The sequence below is a fragment of the Lagopus muta genome, chromosome 2 (assembly GCF_023343835.1).
Source record: "Lagopus muta isolate bLagMut1 chromosome 2, bLagMut1 primary, whole genome shotgun sequence".
In the NCBI taxonomy this organism is placed as follows: domain Eukaryota; kingdom Metazoa; phylum Chordata; class Aves; order Galliformes; family Phasianidae; genus Lagopus; species Lagopus muta.
This window is the reverse complement of record NC_064434.1, coordinates 106,228,530-106,244,590: the sequence shown is the minus strand read 5'-3', so window position 1 is coordinate 106,244,590 and position 16,061 is coordinate 106,228,530. Positions and strand designations below refer to the sequence as shown.

At 56.6% G+C, this 16,061-nt stretch overlaps 2 protein-coding genes across 3 annotated transcripts; one reads left to right on the top strand and one right to left on the bottom strand.

Moving 5' to 3' along the window:
• The first annotated feature begins 390 nt into the window (after nt 1–390).
• Nucleotides 391–11,406, top strand: LOC125689012 (uncharacterized). Its single transcript, XM_048935740.1, has 3 exons — nt 391–2,651; nt 5,722–5,820; nt 9,227–11,406. The coding sequence occupies exons 1-3, from the start codon at nt 988–990 to the stop codon at nt 10,920–10,922; spliced, it is 3,459 nt and encodes a 1,152-aa protein (XP_048791697.1). The 5' UTR covers nt 391–987; the 3' UTR covers nt 10,923–11,406.
• Nucleotides 11,407–12,302: 896 nt separating this feature from the next.
• Nucleotides 12,303–14,720, bottom strand: SSTR4 (somatostatin receptor 4). 2 transcript variants are annotated; one of them, XM_048935984.1, is made up of 3 exons: nt 14,564–14,720; nt 14,226–14,432; nt 12,303–13,770 (listed from the first exon to the last, which is right to left on the bottom strand). In XM_048935984.1, the coding sequence occupies exon 3, from the start codon at nt 13,768–13,770 to the stop codon at nt 12,793–12,795; it is 978 nt and encodes a 325-aa protein (XP_048791941.1). In that variant the 5' UTR covers nt 14,226–14,432; nt 14,564–14,720; the 3' UTR covers nt 12,303–12,792. The 2 variants fall into 2 exon arrangements, with proteins under 2 accessions (XP_048791941.1, XP_048791940.1); XM_048935983.1 differs by having other exon boundaries at nt 12,303–14,432.
• Between the last annotated feature and the right edge of the window lie 1,341 nt (nt 14,721–16,061).

Below are 16,061 nucleotides of genomic sequence, written 5' to 3'. Positions count from 1 at the left end.
CCCATTCATCTCCATCCAGAGACCTCCAAACAGCGAATGGAAAGCAAAAGGAGCATTGTATCAGGAGAGGCTTTTCTGCAGCTCTGCAGGACGGGCTGTTACTCAGCCTGTAATGCTGTCACCAACTTGACCTCTCTGCAAACACTTCTCGAACTGGCAGGAATCGACTTTAGAAGGCCAGTTTGCAGAAAATAAATAAATAAATGAATGAATAAATAGCTGCTATGTGTTTGTTTAAACATCACAGAGCACTGCGTTCACATCTTTGCCCTGGAACTGACGGCCTCCTGTGGAGCCACTGACACCAACTTAACCCAGCAGACTGCCCTGCACCGGGATTGGGGTCAGGTGAGGGGATATCGGGATGGGGCTGGGGCTGCGGCGGTGCTTCCATGGGCTCAGCTCCGTTCTGGCAGCATGGAGGTTCTCACGACCCAGCTTCTATTCCAGGGCTCGTCCAGCTATTTAAAGCGCACCAAGAGGGGAAAAGTGCTCTGAAAATGCAGTTTCTGTGCACTAGACGCCGTGCCAAATATTCTGTCTCTTTCATAGGCGGATAGTGAGGGATCCCACGGCTTGTCGGGTTTGTTTTTTTGCCCACTTTCAGCCATATGTGCTCGAAAGCTACAAGGCCCTATTAGGGATTTGAAAAGTCATCTAGCGGGTGAGCGAGCAGAGCTAGCCCTCCGAACCAAAAAAAAGCAGGATGCAGGCTGCTTTCTCATCCAGAAAAACAGCGCCGGCCAAAATAAAGAAAGCACTTCTGCAGCGAAAAGCCTGAAATGGGAAGCAGCAGCCTGCCTCGCCTGGGGAGAAGGGAAGAAACAGAGGCAAACATCCCGCCCGTGACCAACACGCAACCACACTACAGGAAGCAGTAGCCTCCGGTGATAAATAGGAGCCCCGGCAGCACAGGATGCGCGTGGGGTGAGCTCGGCGGGCCGAGGGGATGTGAGGCAGTGTCCGTCCATCCGTCCAGCAGGCGGGATGGCCGCGGCCCTGCTGCTGCCGCTGTGGCTGCTGCTGCTGGTGACGGCGGTGGCACAGGGTGAGGACGCCGAGGTGCTCTGCGCCGACACCGCCTGCTACACGCTGCACCGGGCCGAGCTGGGATGGGGCGCTGCACAAGAGCGCTGCCAGCACGACGGCGGCAACCTGGCTCCAGCAAGCAGCCGGGCCGAGGCCGAGCGACTTGAGCAGCTGCTGACAGCCAGCGCGGCCGCCTCGGCGTGGATCGGGCTGCGGCTGGAGCGCGGCCACTGCGTGCAGTCCCAGGAGCCGCTGAGGGGCTTCGCCTGGGCGGCCGGCGGGGAGCCCGGCAACTACTCAGCCTGGCTGGCCGAGCCCCACGTCACCTGCCTCAGCACCCGCTGCGTCGCACTGCGGCCCGCCGGCCCCCACGGGCCTCCAGGATGGGTCGACCGGCCGTGCCGGGCCACGCTGCCCGCCTTCCTCTGCAAGTTCAGCTTCCGGGGGATGTGCGGGCCCCTGCGGCTCGGGGGGCCCGGCCGGGTCAGCTACGAGACGCCCTTCAGGGTGCGCAGCCCAGCACTGGCAGCCGCCCCCTTTGGCACGCTGGCAGAGGTGGTGTGCGAGGGGGCTGCGAGCCCGGCCTTCTCCGTATGCAAGGGGCAGCTGGAGGGGGACAGCTTTGCCTGGCATCCTCCCGGGCCCCTCTGCCCCAACACCTGCACCTACAACAACGGGGGCTGCCAGCAGCTGTGCATGGAGGCATCTGGGCAGCCGTCATACTGTACTTGCCATCCTGGCTATGTGCTGGGCCCTGACATGGCCTCCTGTCTGCCCGAGGATGCCTGCCACCCCAACCCCTGCCAGGGGACCTGCCAGCCCCGGCCCGGAGGCTTCGAGTGCATCTGCGAGGCTGGCTACGTCCTGGCACCTGATGGCCTCCACTGCGTGGATGTGGATGAGTGCCTGGAGGAGCCCTGCAAGCACGAGTGCCACAACACGGCCGGCAGCTTCTACTGCTCCTGCCAGCCCGGCTACCAGACAGCAGGGCCTGATGGCCGCGACTGCCGCGATGAGGATGAGTGTGCCCGGCCCAATGCCTGCCCCCAGCTCTGCCTCAACATCCCCGGCTCCTTCCGCTGCACCTGCAAGGCCGGCTACCAGCAGCAGCCTGGCAGCGATGCCTGCCTGGACGTGGACGAGTGCCTGCGAGACCCCTGTCTCGGGTCCTGCCACAATTTCCCCGGCAGCTTCAAGTGCATCTGCCCGCCTGGCTTCCTCCTGCAGGACGATGGACACAGCTGCCTCGCTGCACCCACCACAGGAGAGCAGCTGGCAGGCACTGTGGGGACCACCACCATCCTCCAGACCACCAGCACCGCGTGGACCGTGGGCACCCCCAGCCCTGCAGCCGTTCCTGGTGGGTTGACACCACCAGCCCCCACGGTGGTGGTGTCGGAGCACAGCCCCGAGCATGGCGCTGATGGCCCCCGGCTGCTCCTCTACTACATCCTGGGCAGCCTGGTGGCCATCCTGCTGCTGCTGGCCTTTGCCCTGGCCTTGGTGGCCTGCAGAAAGAGGGCGGCTAGGCAGGAAAAACCAAAAGCCAAAAGCGCGGCGGACAACTACTGCTGGGTGCCCGAGCAGCCCGAGAGCCGCAGCAGGGCAGGCAGTGAGCGCAGGTAACGGTGCCCACGCTGCAGGGCTGCAAGCAAAGGAAATCCAAAGTGAAGTGGGGTGGGCGATGTTCTTTCCGAGATGATTTTGCATGCCTTCGTGTCTGAGAGCCTGTCTTGGAGCTTTGGGCAAAGCAGGATCCGGTCCCAACCCCAAGGCAGGTGCAAGTGTTGGGTGAGCAGATATGAAGGCAGCCCAAATCATGCTGGGAGTGTTAGCTGAAATGTGTAAACCTCAGCTTCTCAAAGTGAAGGGTTAATGGGGAAGGAGCAGAGAGCCTGAGATGGAATGGTGTAGGGGTTCCCTGCCTGCATTGCTCCTCAGCTCTGCAAAACCTCACAGGACTTGGAAATTGCAGCCAAGGAGAATACTGATTTGGCTTCCTAAGAGAAAACTATTAATCTCATCTGTCATTCGGTCTCCCCTTCTCAGATTTAAATTGTGGAGCTTCCAAAGCAGCAATTTCCCTGCTCCCCCACCACCAATCCCTTGTCATTCAAAAAAATATGTATGCTTATGACTGCGTCCCTCTCCTTACCTACACTGCATTCTACAGTCTGCCGTTCAACCCCCGTGTTCCTCTTGTTCTCAGTGAAACAGGGTTCACATTTTGAAGTGTTTCACTGTGGCAAGAGCCATTAGCTGCAGCCACAAGCAGCTGGTTTTCATTGTTGATATTTTTGTTGTTGCTTTTTAGAAGTTGTCATTACAGAAGCCATAGAATAAGCATTTTAGAAGCCCAGCAGCAGAAAGACCCTCCAGCAAAGCAGGAGCTGTAGGGGTGGTGGGGCTTCAGGACTGTTTGAGTTAAGCATGCGTGGGGTCTGGGCTGAATGTTTTCTCCATCCATCCCTGTAAGCAATGTACTGGATGTTGTGTGTTCACTAACTACTGTATAAAACCTCTAAACACCCTTCAAAGCAAATGCTCTCTCAGGGCAAAGTTTCTCCCCCATCTCAGGCTCGGTCCTGCAAAGAAGAGGGAAGACACATCTCCCTCTGGATTTGTACCACTGGGAAGCAGCAAGAGATGGAGCTGCTGGCTGACAGAGAAATGGGAGCACCCCCAGCAGTGCTGCATCCTGATTGTCCCAATGCAGGCAAGCACCCTTCACCCTAGCAGCAGGGAGGCAGCTCACGGCCTGCATTCATTTGAAGGGTACATCGGTTTCCTGAAGATTCTGCTGTTTTTATTGTATACTTGAGGCTTAATTGCAACAGAAATGGGAACTGAACACAAAGGATTTTGCTGCGGGCACTGACCTGCATCCTGTTCTTCCGCATGTGGAAGAAACCCCTTTCCTGCTGTTCTTTCTTCTTCATTCCTCCATTGTAAAACAAAACAAAACAGGAAAGTGTAGCTCCTAGCTGATAGAAATGTTTTTTTAATGTTCTGCTTGTGCTTCCTTTTCTCCACGCAGTGGTTTGGAGCAGCAGCAAATGCAGCAGTGGCGTTCTTGGAAGTCCTGCAGAAAATTCATAGCGTGTCTTTGTTATGACAGCAAGCCAGCAGAGCTTTCTGAATACATGAATAAATTAAGCAGATGAATAATCCCACCCAAATCAGCGGGATAACCTACATACAGAGCACGAAGCCTGCATGGTCGGTCTGCACTAACTCAGGGTCTGCATGGGGAAGGAGCAATCACAGTGATGTGCCCCCCAGTTCAGGGCTGCTGGGTTTGCTGCATCAAAAGCCGAGGTGTTTTCAAAACAGTAATAGTCTCGGGAGCTTTTCTGCCACGCTTTTCCTATTATGGTATCATTTAACTGTTCTACACACAGCATCGACTCCACTCTGAGAAAGGGAAAAAGAAGCGTAAGCACAGACTCAGAGCAGGCAAAAACCTGGGAGTTGTTCATTCCCAAAACCCCTCTGTAAAAGCTGTAATCTTGACTTGTGTTGCCCAGTTGGTGTGTTCTGGTGTACATACTGCACCACCAGTGCAGCAGATCTTATGGCAGGCAGGCACTAATACGTGCTTAGGTTCAGTGTGGCTCTTCCAAGCAGAGTATTTCCTGATGTTGCTCCCTCCAATCTGGTGCTGTTCCACTTGGATAATCCCATCTCCCTTTCTTTCCACCATGAAAGCAGCAGGAACGTTTCAGTGTGTGTCCTCATCGGTTATCCAGAGCCCAGGGTGAAAACCTTGGGCTAAAGCAAATAGAATGGGATCAGACAGCTCAGGCTTACAGTCAGGAGAGGGGGAATCTCATCGTCGCTCCATCTGCACACACCAAGCAGGTCCCATAGCCATCTCACTGTCAGGATGGCAGGACTGGCCAGCCAACGCATCCCCAATGTTTTGAAGTGTTTTTTCAACTGTTTATTGTTCATTTTTTATGGTCCAAGAATCCAGGCATACCTCACTTTATGTAAAAACTGCATGTCAGTACTGAGTTGTGCTTTGTGATGCCCAGAGCAGTGGCACAGCACCACAGCTGTTGGCTGCCTTCGACTGAAAGTTCTCACATGCTGAACAGCACTGTATGTTGCTTTTCTGATCAAACACCAATAAAATCTAATGGAACCCGTCTCTAGTGATTGCTTAATGCCTATCCTCAAACCAAATCACCAACCCAAACCTGCAGTGATCAAGGATAGCAGTGCACTAGTTCAGCCACCCAACCCACATCTGTTTTTTCCCATTTGTGAGAAAGGTGCTGCAAGGAAACAGACACTGCCAGTAGAATTCAGAGAAAAGATATTGAGTAATGTTAACATATAATCTGCAAAAATACCATGTGCCTTGCTTCAAATCCTGTAAAGGCAGACACTGCAAAAACAAATGCTTTAAGTGTCTGCTCATTTCCTCTTTTTTATCTTTATTTTCTGTAAATATTTCTTGGCATTTGGCTCTTTCAAGGCTGGTAAGTGAGGCTGATGCCTTGCCAAGCAGATCCGCTGGTGACAATGTGACAGAGGAGAGATGGGGTTTTCCTGAGGACTCACCGTGCTCCTTGAGTGACTCCAGCTGCTGTGCAAGTGCTGGGGATGGTGCAAGGCTCAACACAAAGCTCATGGAGTTCAGAGCTTACTGTGCTTGTGTAAGCAAAACTCTCCGTGTTTCCTCAGGCAGGGGCTGGCAAGCTTCGTCCAGCTGAGCGCAGAGGAACTCAAAAACCCCTCTGTCCTCTATAAACTGAGCCATGTGTCAACCATTGTTTACAGAAGGTATCAGTTAATTCCCCCAGATTTCCTTAGGGTGGGGAGATATTAAAAAATATCTCACAGAATGCCTTGGGTTCCAAAGGACCTCGAAGCCCCACAGCCCCAACCCCTGCCATGGGCTGGCTGCCCCCCACCAGCTCAGGCTGCCCAGGGCCCATCCAACCTGGCCTTGGGCACCTCCAGGGATGGGGCACCACAGCTCTGGGCAGCAGTGCCAGGGCCTCACCTCCCTCTGACTGAAGCATTCCTTCCTAACATCTAACCTAAATCTCCCTCTTTTAGTTTAAAGCCATTCCCCCTTGTCCTGTCACTATCAGACCACGTAAAAAGTCACTCCCCCCTCTTGCTTATAAGCTCTCTCCTGATACAGGGAGGCAGCAATAAGGTCTCCCCAGATTCTTCTCTTCTCCACGCTGAACAAGCCCACCTCCCCAGCCTTCCTTCATGGGAGAGGAGCTGCAGCCCTCTGAGCATTTCTATGCCTTCCTCTGCACCCAACCAGCAGCTGTTGTCAAAGGTCTTGCACAAATCCAGGCAGTCACATCAGTTGCCCTTCCTTTGTCCACCAATGCCATCACAGAACGCCATCAGATTGGTCAGCAAGGTGGCACAGAGGAGCACTAACCTCATTTTGGGGTCTCCCGTGCCCCCAGGTCCCCAGCAGAAGGGTGTGCGCTCCCAACAGTCCGCTTTTAATTCTTCTCTCATTTCTGGCATAGCTTGAGTAATAAAAAAGAGTGCTCTGTCAGCATCCTGGTATTCGGAGTCCCATTCCCCAAATCCAGCACATGAAAGAAAATCCATGACGCACAACCACAGCTCAGAAAACCCATTGCAAATGTCCACTATCAGCATTGCCCTGGCAGAGGGGTGACGGTGGCATTTGGGGTGACTCAGACCGGACCAACATGAAAACTCCCCCGTTCTGTTATCACAACAGACAGCCCGTAGGAAGCCTTGCAACAACTGTAAGTTGCAGGGCACTGTGATTAATCAACTTTTATCGAGGAATAGTGGTATGTCAGCAGGAAAGGCATTTCTTGATCTGTGACTCAGCCTGTCAGGGCCGTATGAGCAAATGCCTGGGATGGTTTGGGGCACCAAGGGAAAAAAGATCATAGAATAGGAAAGGCATTGTCAAACCACAATTAATCCCGTGTCTTCTGCCTCGCATGTCTCCTGCTACCAGCAAGACAAGGGCAAGGACGTCTGCATGGTGGTCCCATACCTCACCCTTCTGGGAAAGCTTTGTTTTGGGATGGTTGGAAGCTTTCCTTGGAAAATGTCAAAATATTGGTCAGCACGCAGCCCTGAAGTGAAATTTATGTTTCCACAATATCTTTATAAAAACAAAACACACGGGTTTTTATTTTGTTTGCCACTGATTGTATTCCATCTTTCTGCTTTTCCCATCGTTTCCCCCGACCTTCCCCCACCATTCTGCTGTTTCGCTTCTGAAAACAAAACTAAACAGAAAGGGGAAGGAAATCTAGGCACAAGAAGTAGGAAAAAAAAGCCATTAAAATGAAAACTGGGGGAAAAAAACACTTTTTTTTTTTTTGGCTTTTTTTTTTTAGTTGTTTTGCTTTTTTAAAGCCAAGAAAGATGGGCGTTACCAAGTGTTGGTGACAGCTCTCCTTCTGGCAGCAGCCAGAGCTCCTTTAGAAAGTCACTGCTGTATGAGTAACTCGTCCTTCCTTTCCTAAGGAATAACTTTCCATGAAGCCAGAGCAAGGGATACATGTCACATGGGAAGAGGGATGATGCAGGGCAGCAGGAGAGAGGGCAGGGATGAAGGGCAGCCCTGGGGCAGCAAGCCAGCCAAGCTATTATCCATAGTATTGATTATTATTAATGATCATCATTATCATTATTCCCTGTCTTTCCCTTTCTCCCAGTGCCCACAGCCTCCCAGGAGCAATGGGAGATGGGCACATCAGGCTGGAGGGTGCAATAAAGTCACCTCCTCTCAAGGAGCGGAGCGCAGCAGCACGGATTTGTTTCTCTGCAGGGGATCCCGAGGGCTAATTGCCGCGGCTGAGCCTTCCAAGTAAAAAACATCCCTCTCTAAATTGAAAAGAAGGGTCAAATGCCCTTTTCCTTGAGTGGCGAAGCTTTAGATGTTTGCTTTTCATTTTTATTTTGCTCTCGGCCATGTTCTGATAGGAGAGGTGGATCCCGCAAGGATAAAAGCACGGATGGGGCCAAGCTGTCATAAAACCATGAGCAGGAGGCGGACTCACACTCCTTCCCCTGGAGAGCCACGTGATTGTTTTTAATTTCGAGCCCACACGACTTGCTTTAATTCCAAGCCCCGTTCCGTGCATAGCTGCTGCCATGCGGAGCACGGCGGATGTCCTTCTGCCCTCTCACCCCAAATCCCTCAGGCTTGCAAACTGCAAAGGAAGCCCGCATGGGATTGTCGCTCATCCCTGCTGACACCGAGCCCCACAAGTGCAAGGAAGCGTTGTCCCAAGTTCCTCGCTAACAAAAAGCTGCGAAACCCCGGAGAGCTTACGGACTTTCTTTTCCCTTTCGCACAAAAACCTCGGTTTCTTCTCAAAAACCGATCCGGGCACCGTCCGTCCCCCCGGCGCTGCCACCTGCCGCCGGCGGCCGGGATCGCACGGCCGGGCCGAGGAGCCCCGCTGTGAGCCGCTACCCCGCGCTGGGGCTGCCGGGCTGCTCCGGGCCCCCCCCACGGCCGCCATTCTTGGGCACGAAGCAGCCCCTGACCCACTGCCCTCCCGTGCCGCCACCGCTGTCCCCTGCCCGTCACAGAGGGTCCTGCGGCAGCCTCAGCTCTCCCGCGATTGCCTTCTGTTCTCGTTCTTCTGATGTCCCCATATCTCCTCTCCTCTCCTCTCCTCTCCTCTCCTCTCCTCTCCTCTCCTCTCCTCTCCTCTCCTCTCCTCTCCTCTCCTCTCCTCTCCTCTCCTCTCCTCTCCTCTCCTCTCCTCTCCTCTCCTCTCCTCTCCTCTCCTCTCCTCTCCTCTCCTCTCCTCTTTCCTCTATTTCCCTCTTTTCGTTTTTTCTTCCCTTCCATCCTATCTTTTCTTATTTTTATTTATGTTCTCATTTTTCTTCTTTTTCTTCTTCTTTTTAATCAATCTCCACTCTTTTACTGTTCTCTCTCCCCTCCCATCTCCCCGCCTCCTTTCCTTCTACTATCCCCACAACTCCCCCCTCCTCACCTCTCCCCCCTCCCTTTTCCCTCCCGCATCCCCGAAGGGGCGGCCGCCTCGCCCCCTCCCCGTCGCGGTCCCGCCCGGCCGGGCCCGGCCCAGCGGCACCTCCCGACTCTCGGGGATTTCCTCCGCGCCGGAGCCGCCCCCGCCGCAATCCCTCCCGGCCCGGCGGCGGCCCGTCCCCGGAGGCGCTTCCTTCCTGCGGCCGGAGCTCTATAAAGCTGCCGCCCCGGTCGGCGGCATGACAGAGATTCGCCGCGCCGGCCGCCCGCCATGCGGCGGCTCCCGCTGCCGCTGCTGCTGGCCGGACTGGTGCTGGGGTTGGGGCTGGGACTCGGCGAGCCGGAGCCGCCCGTCCCGTCGGGGACGCAGTGCCTGGAGCACGACTGCTTCGCCGTCTTCTGGGAGCCGGGGCCCTTCGCGGCGGCCAGCGCGGCCTGCCAGCGGCACGGCGGCCACCTGATGACCGTGCGCTCCACGGTAGCTGAGGATGTGATCGAGCTGCTGCTGCGGAACCGCGGCGGGCGGCTGTGGCTGGGGCTGCGGCTGCCCACCCAGTGCACAGAGCCGGCGCAGCGCCTGCGCGGCTTCCAGTGGGTGACCGGCGACACCCGCACCGACTACGACAACTGGGCGCCGTCGCGGCGGCGTTGCGGGCAGCTCTGCGTGGCGGTGTCCCGGGAGCTGAGCTGGGAGGAGCGGCGCTGCGAGGAGCCGGCCGACGGCTTCCTCTGCGAGTACAACTACCCCGACAGCTGCCCGCGCCTGCCGCTCGCCGACGGCGCGTCCCTCGCCTACCGCACCCCCTTCGGCGCCACCGGCGGTGACTTTCTGGCCCTGCCGCCCGGCTCCACCGCCGTCATCTCGCCGATGGGGCTCCAGCTGCTCTGCGAGGCCGCGGCCTCCGGCGGGAGAACGCGCTGGGGCCGTTCCGAGCCCGGAGCCTGGCCGTGCCTCCTGGCCAACGGCGGCTGCGAGGGAAGCTGCGAGGAGTTCGACGGGGCTCCGCGTTGCGTCTGCCCTGCCGGCAAGAAGCTCGGCCCCGACGGGCGCGACTGCCTGTCGCCGTGCGCCGGTGCTCCCTGCGATCAGCACTGCGTGCCCGACGGGGAGGACTTCCACTGCATGTGCACCGAGGGCTACGAGCTGGGCCCCGACGGCAGCAGCTGCCAGGACGTGGACGACTGCGTCAAGGTGCCAGAGGTGTGCGAGCAGGTCTGTCACAACACCGAGGGCGGCTTCGAGTGTCTCTGCCATCGTGGCTACGAGATGGTGGAGGGGCACTGCATGCCCGTCCCCAACTGCAGCACGGGGCCCTGCGACCACATCTGTGAGGACGTGCCCGGCAGTTACCGGTGCAGCTGTCACAGCGGCTACGTTGTCGACCCGAACAATCCCACCCAGTGCGTGCGGCAATGCGAGGACGGCAGATGCCCGGCCGAGTGTGACTTCAGCAACCTCTCCTGTTTTTGTCCTGAAGGCTTTGTGACGGACCACCTGCCCGACGGTGTCACGCTCTGTGTTGACATTGATGAGTGTGAGAATAATTACTGCGAGCACAACTGCACCAACACGCTCGGCAGCTACGTGTGCCACTGCCAGCCCGGCTACGAAGCCTTTGACATCAACCACTGCCGACCCATCTCACAGGACGACAACGTGGATGAGTACTCAGGAGATTCTGACCCCTCCGTGCCGGTCCCCAGCCACGTCCCACCCAAAGCAGAGCACCTGCACCCTGGGGCACTGGTGGGCATCACGATGGGCGTGCTGTGCGCGGCGCTGGTGCTGCTGGCCATCGGCTACCACGTGGCGAGGAAGCGCTGCCATCCCCCCAGCTCGATGGAGTACAAGTGTGGCAGCCCCCGCGAGAAAGAGATGGGGCTCCAGCAGGTGTCTGCAAGCCAGAAAGTGTAGGGAGCCTGGCAGCGAGCAGGAGGTGGATGGAACTGGATGACGTTTGGTTGTAACCCCCTTGGTTTTGTAAGGAGAAAGCGAGGAAAGCAGCTCATCGCATCGACTTCTCGTGTTGCTCACCTTGCCTGTTGCATACAGACCTCAGATTGCCAGCAATGCAGGGACCCCACGGAGCATCACCTTGGTGGGGCTCAAGTGCTGATTTCTCTCCCCTCCCACCACTTGGGAACTGTTTGGGGGTGACATGGGTGTTCCAAGAGCACTGGGGTCATTTGTAGGAAAGGCATTTTCAGCGCTGGTGACACTGTGCCTTTTTTCCTCTTGTGTTCTTTCTTTTTTTTCCCTTTTTTAATTTTTTTTTTTTTTTTTATCCAGGGTGAGTTTAATTTGTGTGGAAGTTGAAAGCAAAACTTCCTGGTGATGTTTGTGATGTTTGTGTTCCAGACCTTGCTGCTTGCTTTGCAGGTGTGGGCTGGAGGATAAATGGGGGAAGGGGGGGGGGGGGTGGATTGAGAAAGAGTTGGAGGGGGGGAGATCCCTTGAAACAACCCCCGGGGTTATCAGTGCTGAGGATCTGTGCCCAAGCAGGGCCAGCTGCCTCAGTGCCAAGCTTTCTGGATGGGATTTTGGGCTCGGAGCTGGGGGATGTCTGTGCCCCCCTGGCACTGAGCAATGCAGCAGGTCCTGAGATGAACGCCAGCTCCACGCTGCCCCGGTTGTCGCTTTCTTCATGTAAATTGTTGAACCCACTGTTTTATACGCCCAGCACATGTGTAAATACTTATTTATTTATTGGAAATATACCCTACGCCACGCGTGATCACCTCGTGATGTTGTGTGCAGACCAATAAAGCTTTTACCGTCTGATTTATAGAAACCTGGCAACTAACTGTTCTTCCTGCCTGACCTTCCCCTCCCACCCCCACACCCCCCAAGCATCTCTCAGCCCCTTGCCGGGGCTCAGAGGCTCCCCAGAAGCAAAGCAGAGCTGTTGGTTAGCAGAGAGCTGTGCTGAAAGCATGCCCTTCACCAGCAGCATTAAAATAGAACGAATGAGCCAGAAAAATAGTGGAGAAGGGGAATAACGCGAAAAGGACGAAGCTCAACCCAAACAAGCTGGAAGTGGCTGATTTAACGCTGCTCGGTGCAGCTCCAGCACTGCTCGACAGCTCCCACAACTGTGCTCAAAGTGCCCTTGAGGGTGATGCTACTCTGCAGCCCAGCCTTCCTGCTGGAAAGCATCAGTTTTGTCCCTCTGCCTGAGGATTTGGGGAGGGGATGTGGGATTTTTTTTATTTGTAGACCCTTGTGGAAAGTTTTTCCTTTCCCTGTAAGATGAGGGGAGAGAGTGAAGGTGGGCTCCTGCTAAGGACTCAAAAATGCAGTTCCGTTTGGCAGGTGGCTTTTTTCCTGGCCTGTTTTTTGCCTGGACGCAGATCAAATGGTGAGAAATGCTGGTGAAACCCTGGCAGGGGTCCCATGCAGAAGCAGAGACTGGGCTGTGCCGTGCCGGTGACCTCATGTCCCCAGGGGCAGCACGTGGGTCCCCTCTGTGCCCATGGCCTCTTCCATCAGCCCTGTCCCATCCGCCCTCCCGTCCTGCATCCTCCCTGAGGTGGAACCCAGCCATTAGCCTGGGGGCTCCCTGGTGGCAATAATCACTCGGCCGAGGCTGGGAGCTGTGTCACGGGCCAGCGTTATGGCTTTTTATTTCATCAGGCTGCACAGCGCGGTCGAGGTGTGGAGAATGCCAGGGGGACACCCCAGCAGAAATGGGGGCAAAGTCATCGGAGAAGCATTCTGTTCCCAACGGTAGGGCAGTGTGGCCCTCCTCACCCAGCACCCTCTTTGCAGGGCTGCAGAGGGCACCTTAGAAGGTGGTGGTCTTTGCCAGGAGGGTGCCGGGCTTGCAGCAGGGTTCGGGGCGCACGGGCTCCTGCTGGCAGGGCAGCGGCGGGCACATGCAGCCCTTGCCCTTGGGGTCACTTCGGGGCACGGCGCGGTAATCCAGGGGCTCTTCCTCTTCCTCCTCCTCCTCATCGCCAACAGCCCGTGCCTCGGGTGGGCAGCAGCAGAGGCTGGCATCGAGGCAGCGCCGCAGCACACCATGGAACGAGTGCCGGAAGTTTTCCGAGAGGAACCCGTAGAGGATGGGGTTGGCACAGCTGTTGGAGTAGCTGAGGATGAGGCAGGCGTTGTTGACGGTGGCGTCGAGGCGGCCGGGCAGAAGAAGGTTGACCAACTGCACCACATAGAAGGGCATCCAGCAGATGACAAACATAGCCACCACCATCAGCACCAGGCGTGTCAGCTTGCCCTCGGAGCGCCGGCGCTGCTGCCAGCCCACCCGCTGCGCCACGGCCCGCATCTTGCCCACAATCAGCAGGTAGCACAGCCCCATGGCCAGCACCGGCAGCAGGAAGCCCAGCAGCGTGGTGTACACCACAAAGGCTGCCGACCAGGCTGGGCTAGGCCATAGCAGATTGCAAGCCACCGCTTGGCCATCACGTGTGACTGCAGTGCCGGCGAAGATGGGGATGGGTGAGGCCACAAGCAAGGAGAGGAGCCAGACGGCTCCGTTGACCATCTTGGCCACCCGTGGACGGCGATAGGTGGCCGCCCGCAGCGGATGCACCACAGCAATGTAGCGGTCCAGGCTGAGCACCGTCAGGCAGAAGACGCTGGTGAACATGTTGAGGCCATCGACGCCCAGCACGGTGCGGCACAGCGCCCGGCCGAAGGGCCAGTGGTGCAGGGCGGCCGAGGTGGCCACGAAGGGGATGCTGAGCATGAAGAGCTCGTCGGCGATGGCCAAGTTGAGCAGGTAGATGTTGGTGGCCGTTTTCATCTTGGTGTAGCGCAGGATGACAAAGATGACCAGCGAATTGCCCAGCAGCCCCAGCAGGCACACCAGGGCATAGATGCACTGGATCACCACCATGCCCGCCAGCTCGCCCACCCGTCCGCCCCGCGCCGACGGCCCTTCCATCCAGGCTGCGCTGGCATTGGGGGGCACCGCAGAGGCGGTCCACGGTGGGAAGTGCTCAGCGTTGGTGCTCATGCTGCAGGGCAGCCCATGGGGGATGAGTGCCAGCCTCTGCCAGAAGGGGAGGGCCCCTGCACCGCCGTCCTCACCAGGCCCCGGGGGTCTCAGGGACCGTGGGCAGGGAGCGGGGGCAGGGGGCACCGTGGCGGCATCAGGAATCGGTGCTGCCTGATGAAACCCCTGCAAATCCCAATGGTTTCCTTCACCCCCGCGGTGGGAAGCGAGCAGAACGCGAGAGCGATCCGGAGAGATTTTACCTCCCAGTCCTGTAGGGATGCACAGCCGGGGGGCTCCCGGCTGAGGGGCTGCAGGGCTGCTGCTGAGGAAAGTCCCGCTGACCTGGATCAGATGACCGGCGGGATCCGAACCTTTTAAAGCGAAAGGCAGACCGCGCTCTCCGGATTTGCATGTAGCCGAGCCTCTCCGGCCCGCATCACCTGTGCCACGGAAATAAGCTTTCCCATCTTAAAAACAAATAAATAAATAAATTGACACATCGATATTAAAAAAAAAAAAAAAAACGTAAAATAATAATAAAAAAAGCGCCCAATTTCTGCTCGCTGCACTCCCATTGAAAACAAAGCATCCGACATACCCTTCCCCCTTCTTTCTCCTCTAAGTGCACGGGATTCCTCCCGCTCCGGCCATGGCCATTGTGGAGGCGGGGATGCCGCAGCCCGGCGCTGTGCTGGGGGGGGCCCGAGCCCCACGCCTGGAGCCGAGCAGGGACCCCACGGCTGGGAGGCGATGGAGGCCTGTTGCCCTGGTGACGGCGGCGGCCCGCCCCCCCCTTTCCCCGCGCTTGCTCCCGCATCCTTCACGCATCCCTATCCCTGCGTTAGTTTCCCTGTGCAAGAAGTAACAAGGGGATGTGCGGGGTGGGGGTGAGGGCTGCAATCGCTGCCCCAGTGAGGCCGGGTGCTGCTGGCCTGGAAATGGATGGGGTCTGTTTGTAGGGTGGGACCCCCAAAACAGCACAGACCCCACAGCATGTGTGTGCACCCCCTTGAGTTTTTCATTTAACAAATCCAACCCAACGCACTCTGGGAGCAAAGGGCTTGGTAATGTGATGGCCACTTACAAGAGGGGCTGTAAAGAGGACCTGGAAGAAGGCTGTGTGAGGTGGGGTCGGCCTCTGCTGGCAGGGAATGGCCATAGGACGAGAGGGGATGGCCTCACGTTGTGCCAGGGGAGGTTCGGGTTGGCTGCTAGGAACAATTCCTTCACCAGAAGTGATTCTGCACTGACACAGCTGCCCAGGGAGCGGTGGGGTCACCTGGAGGAGTCCCAGAGCCGTGGGATGTGGCACTGAGGGACGTGGGCAGTGGCATGGTAGGTATGGGCTATGGTTAGACTGGGTGATCTTAGTGGTCTTTTTCACCTTTGTTATTCAATGATTTTATGGTTCTCTCCCTTGTCTGCAAGTCAGCCCCCTGCTCACTGGGCAGTGCCTGTGGGAGTTTTGCTGGGATGCAGCTGGCAACCAGCTGGCTGAATTTTTATATGGAAGGAGTTTGGACTGCAGCAATATAGATAAATGCACATATTATGTTACTGAGAACAGGCTCAATGTGCATGGGAACGCAGGTGCCTATGTCTCCCTGGTGCTTAAATGTATGGCCATCATTAATCCTGCAGCTAGCAACATTTTTGGCTAGGATGTCCCGGCTTGAATGTCCTGGCTGCGGAAAAGCACAGAAGGAGCTGGCACTGATTGAGGGCTGGGGTGAGGACACTGAGGAATATAGTCAGTGGGCATGGTGGGGATGGTTTGGTGTTGCAGTAGTTGATCTTAGAAGTCTTGTCCAACCTTAATGATCCTACAACACACAGATCAAGCTCCCAGTGGGTGCATGCATCCAAAATGTATCTGATATATGGGGAGAGCAGGCAGCCTCAGCCTGCACGTGGCTTTTGGATGCTGAGCACCCACCCAACAGTCTGCACCCTATTGACTTAGAGCTTTGTAAATGCAGCACCACACACTTTCCTAAGCTCACTCTTGGCATATTCCCTCCAGTTGCTGCTAGCTAAATATTTGTAAAACCAAGCCTGCCCCCAACAAAAGGCACTCAGTGCCTTTTTTTCTGGCT

Excerpts from the sequence above, each read along its gene's own strand:
- LOC125689012 (XM_048935740.1), top strand. The coding sequence starts at position 988 with ATGGCCGCGGCCCTGCTGCTGCCGCTGTGGCTGCTGCTGCTGGTGACG. Across the intron at positions 2,652-5,721 it reads AGGGCAGGCAGTGAGCGCAG|GCAGGGGCTGGCAAGCTTCG; the intron begins GTAACGGTGCCC and ends GTGTTTCCTCAG. Across the intron at positions 5,821-9,226 it reads TCAACCATTGTTTACAGAAG|CTGCCGCCCCGGTCGGCGGC; the intron begins GTATCAGTTAAT and ends AGCTCTATAAAG.
- SSTR4 (XM_048935983.1), bottom strand. The coding sequence starts at position 13,983 with ATGAGCACCAACGCTGAGCACTTCCCACCGTGGACCGCCTCTGCGGTG.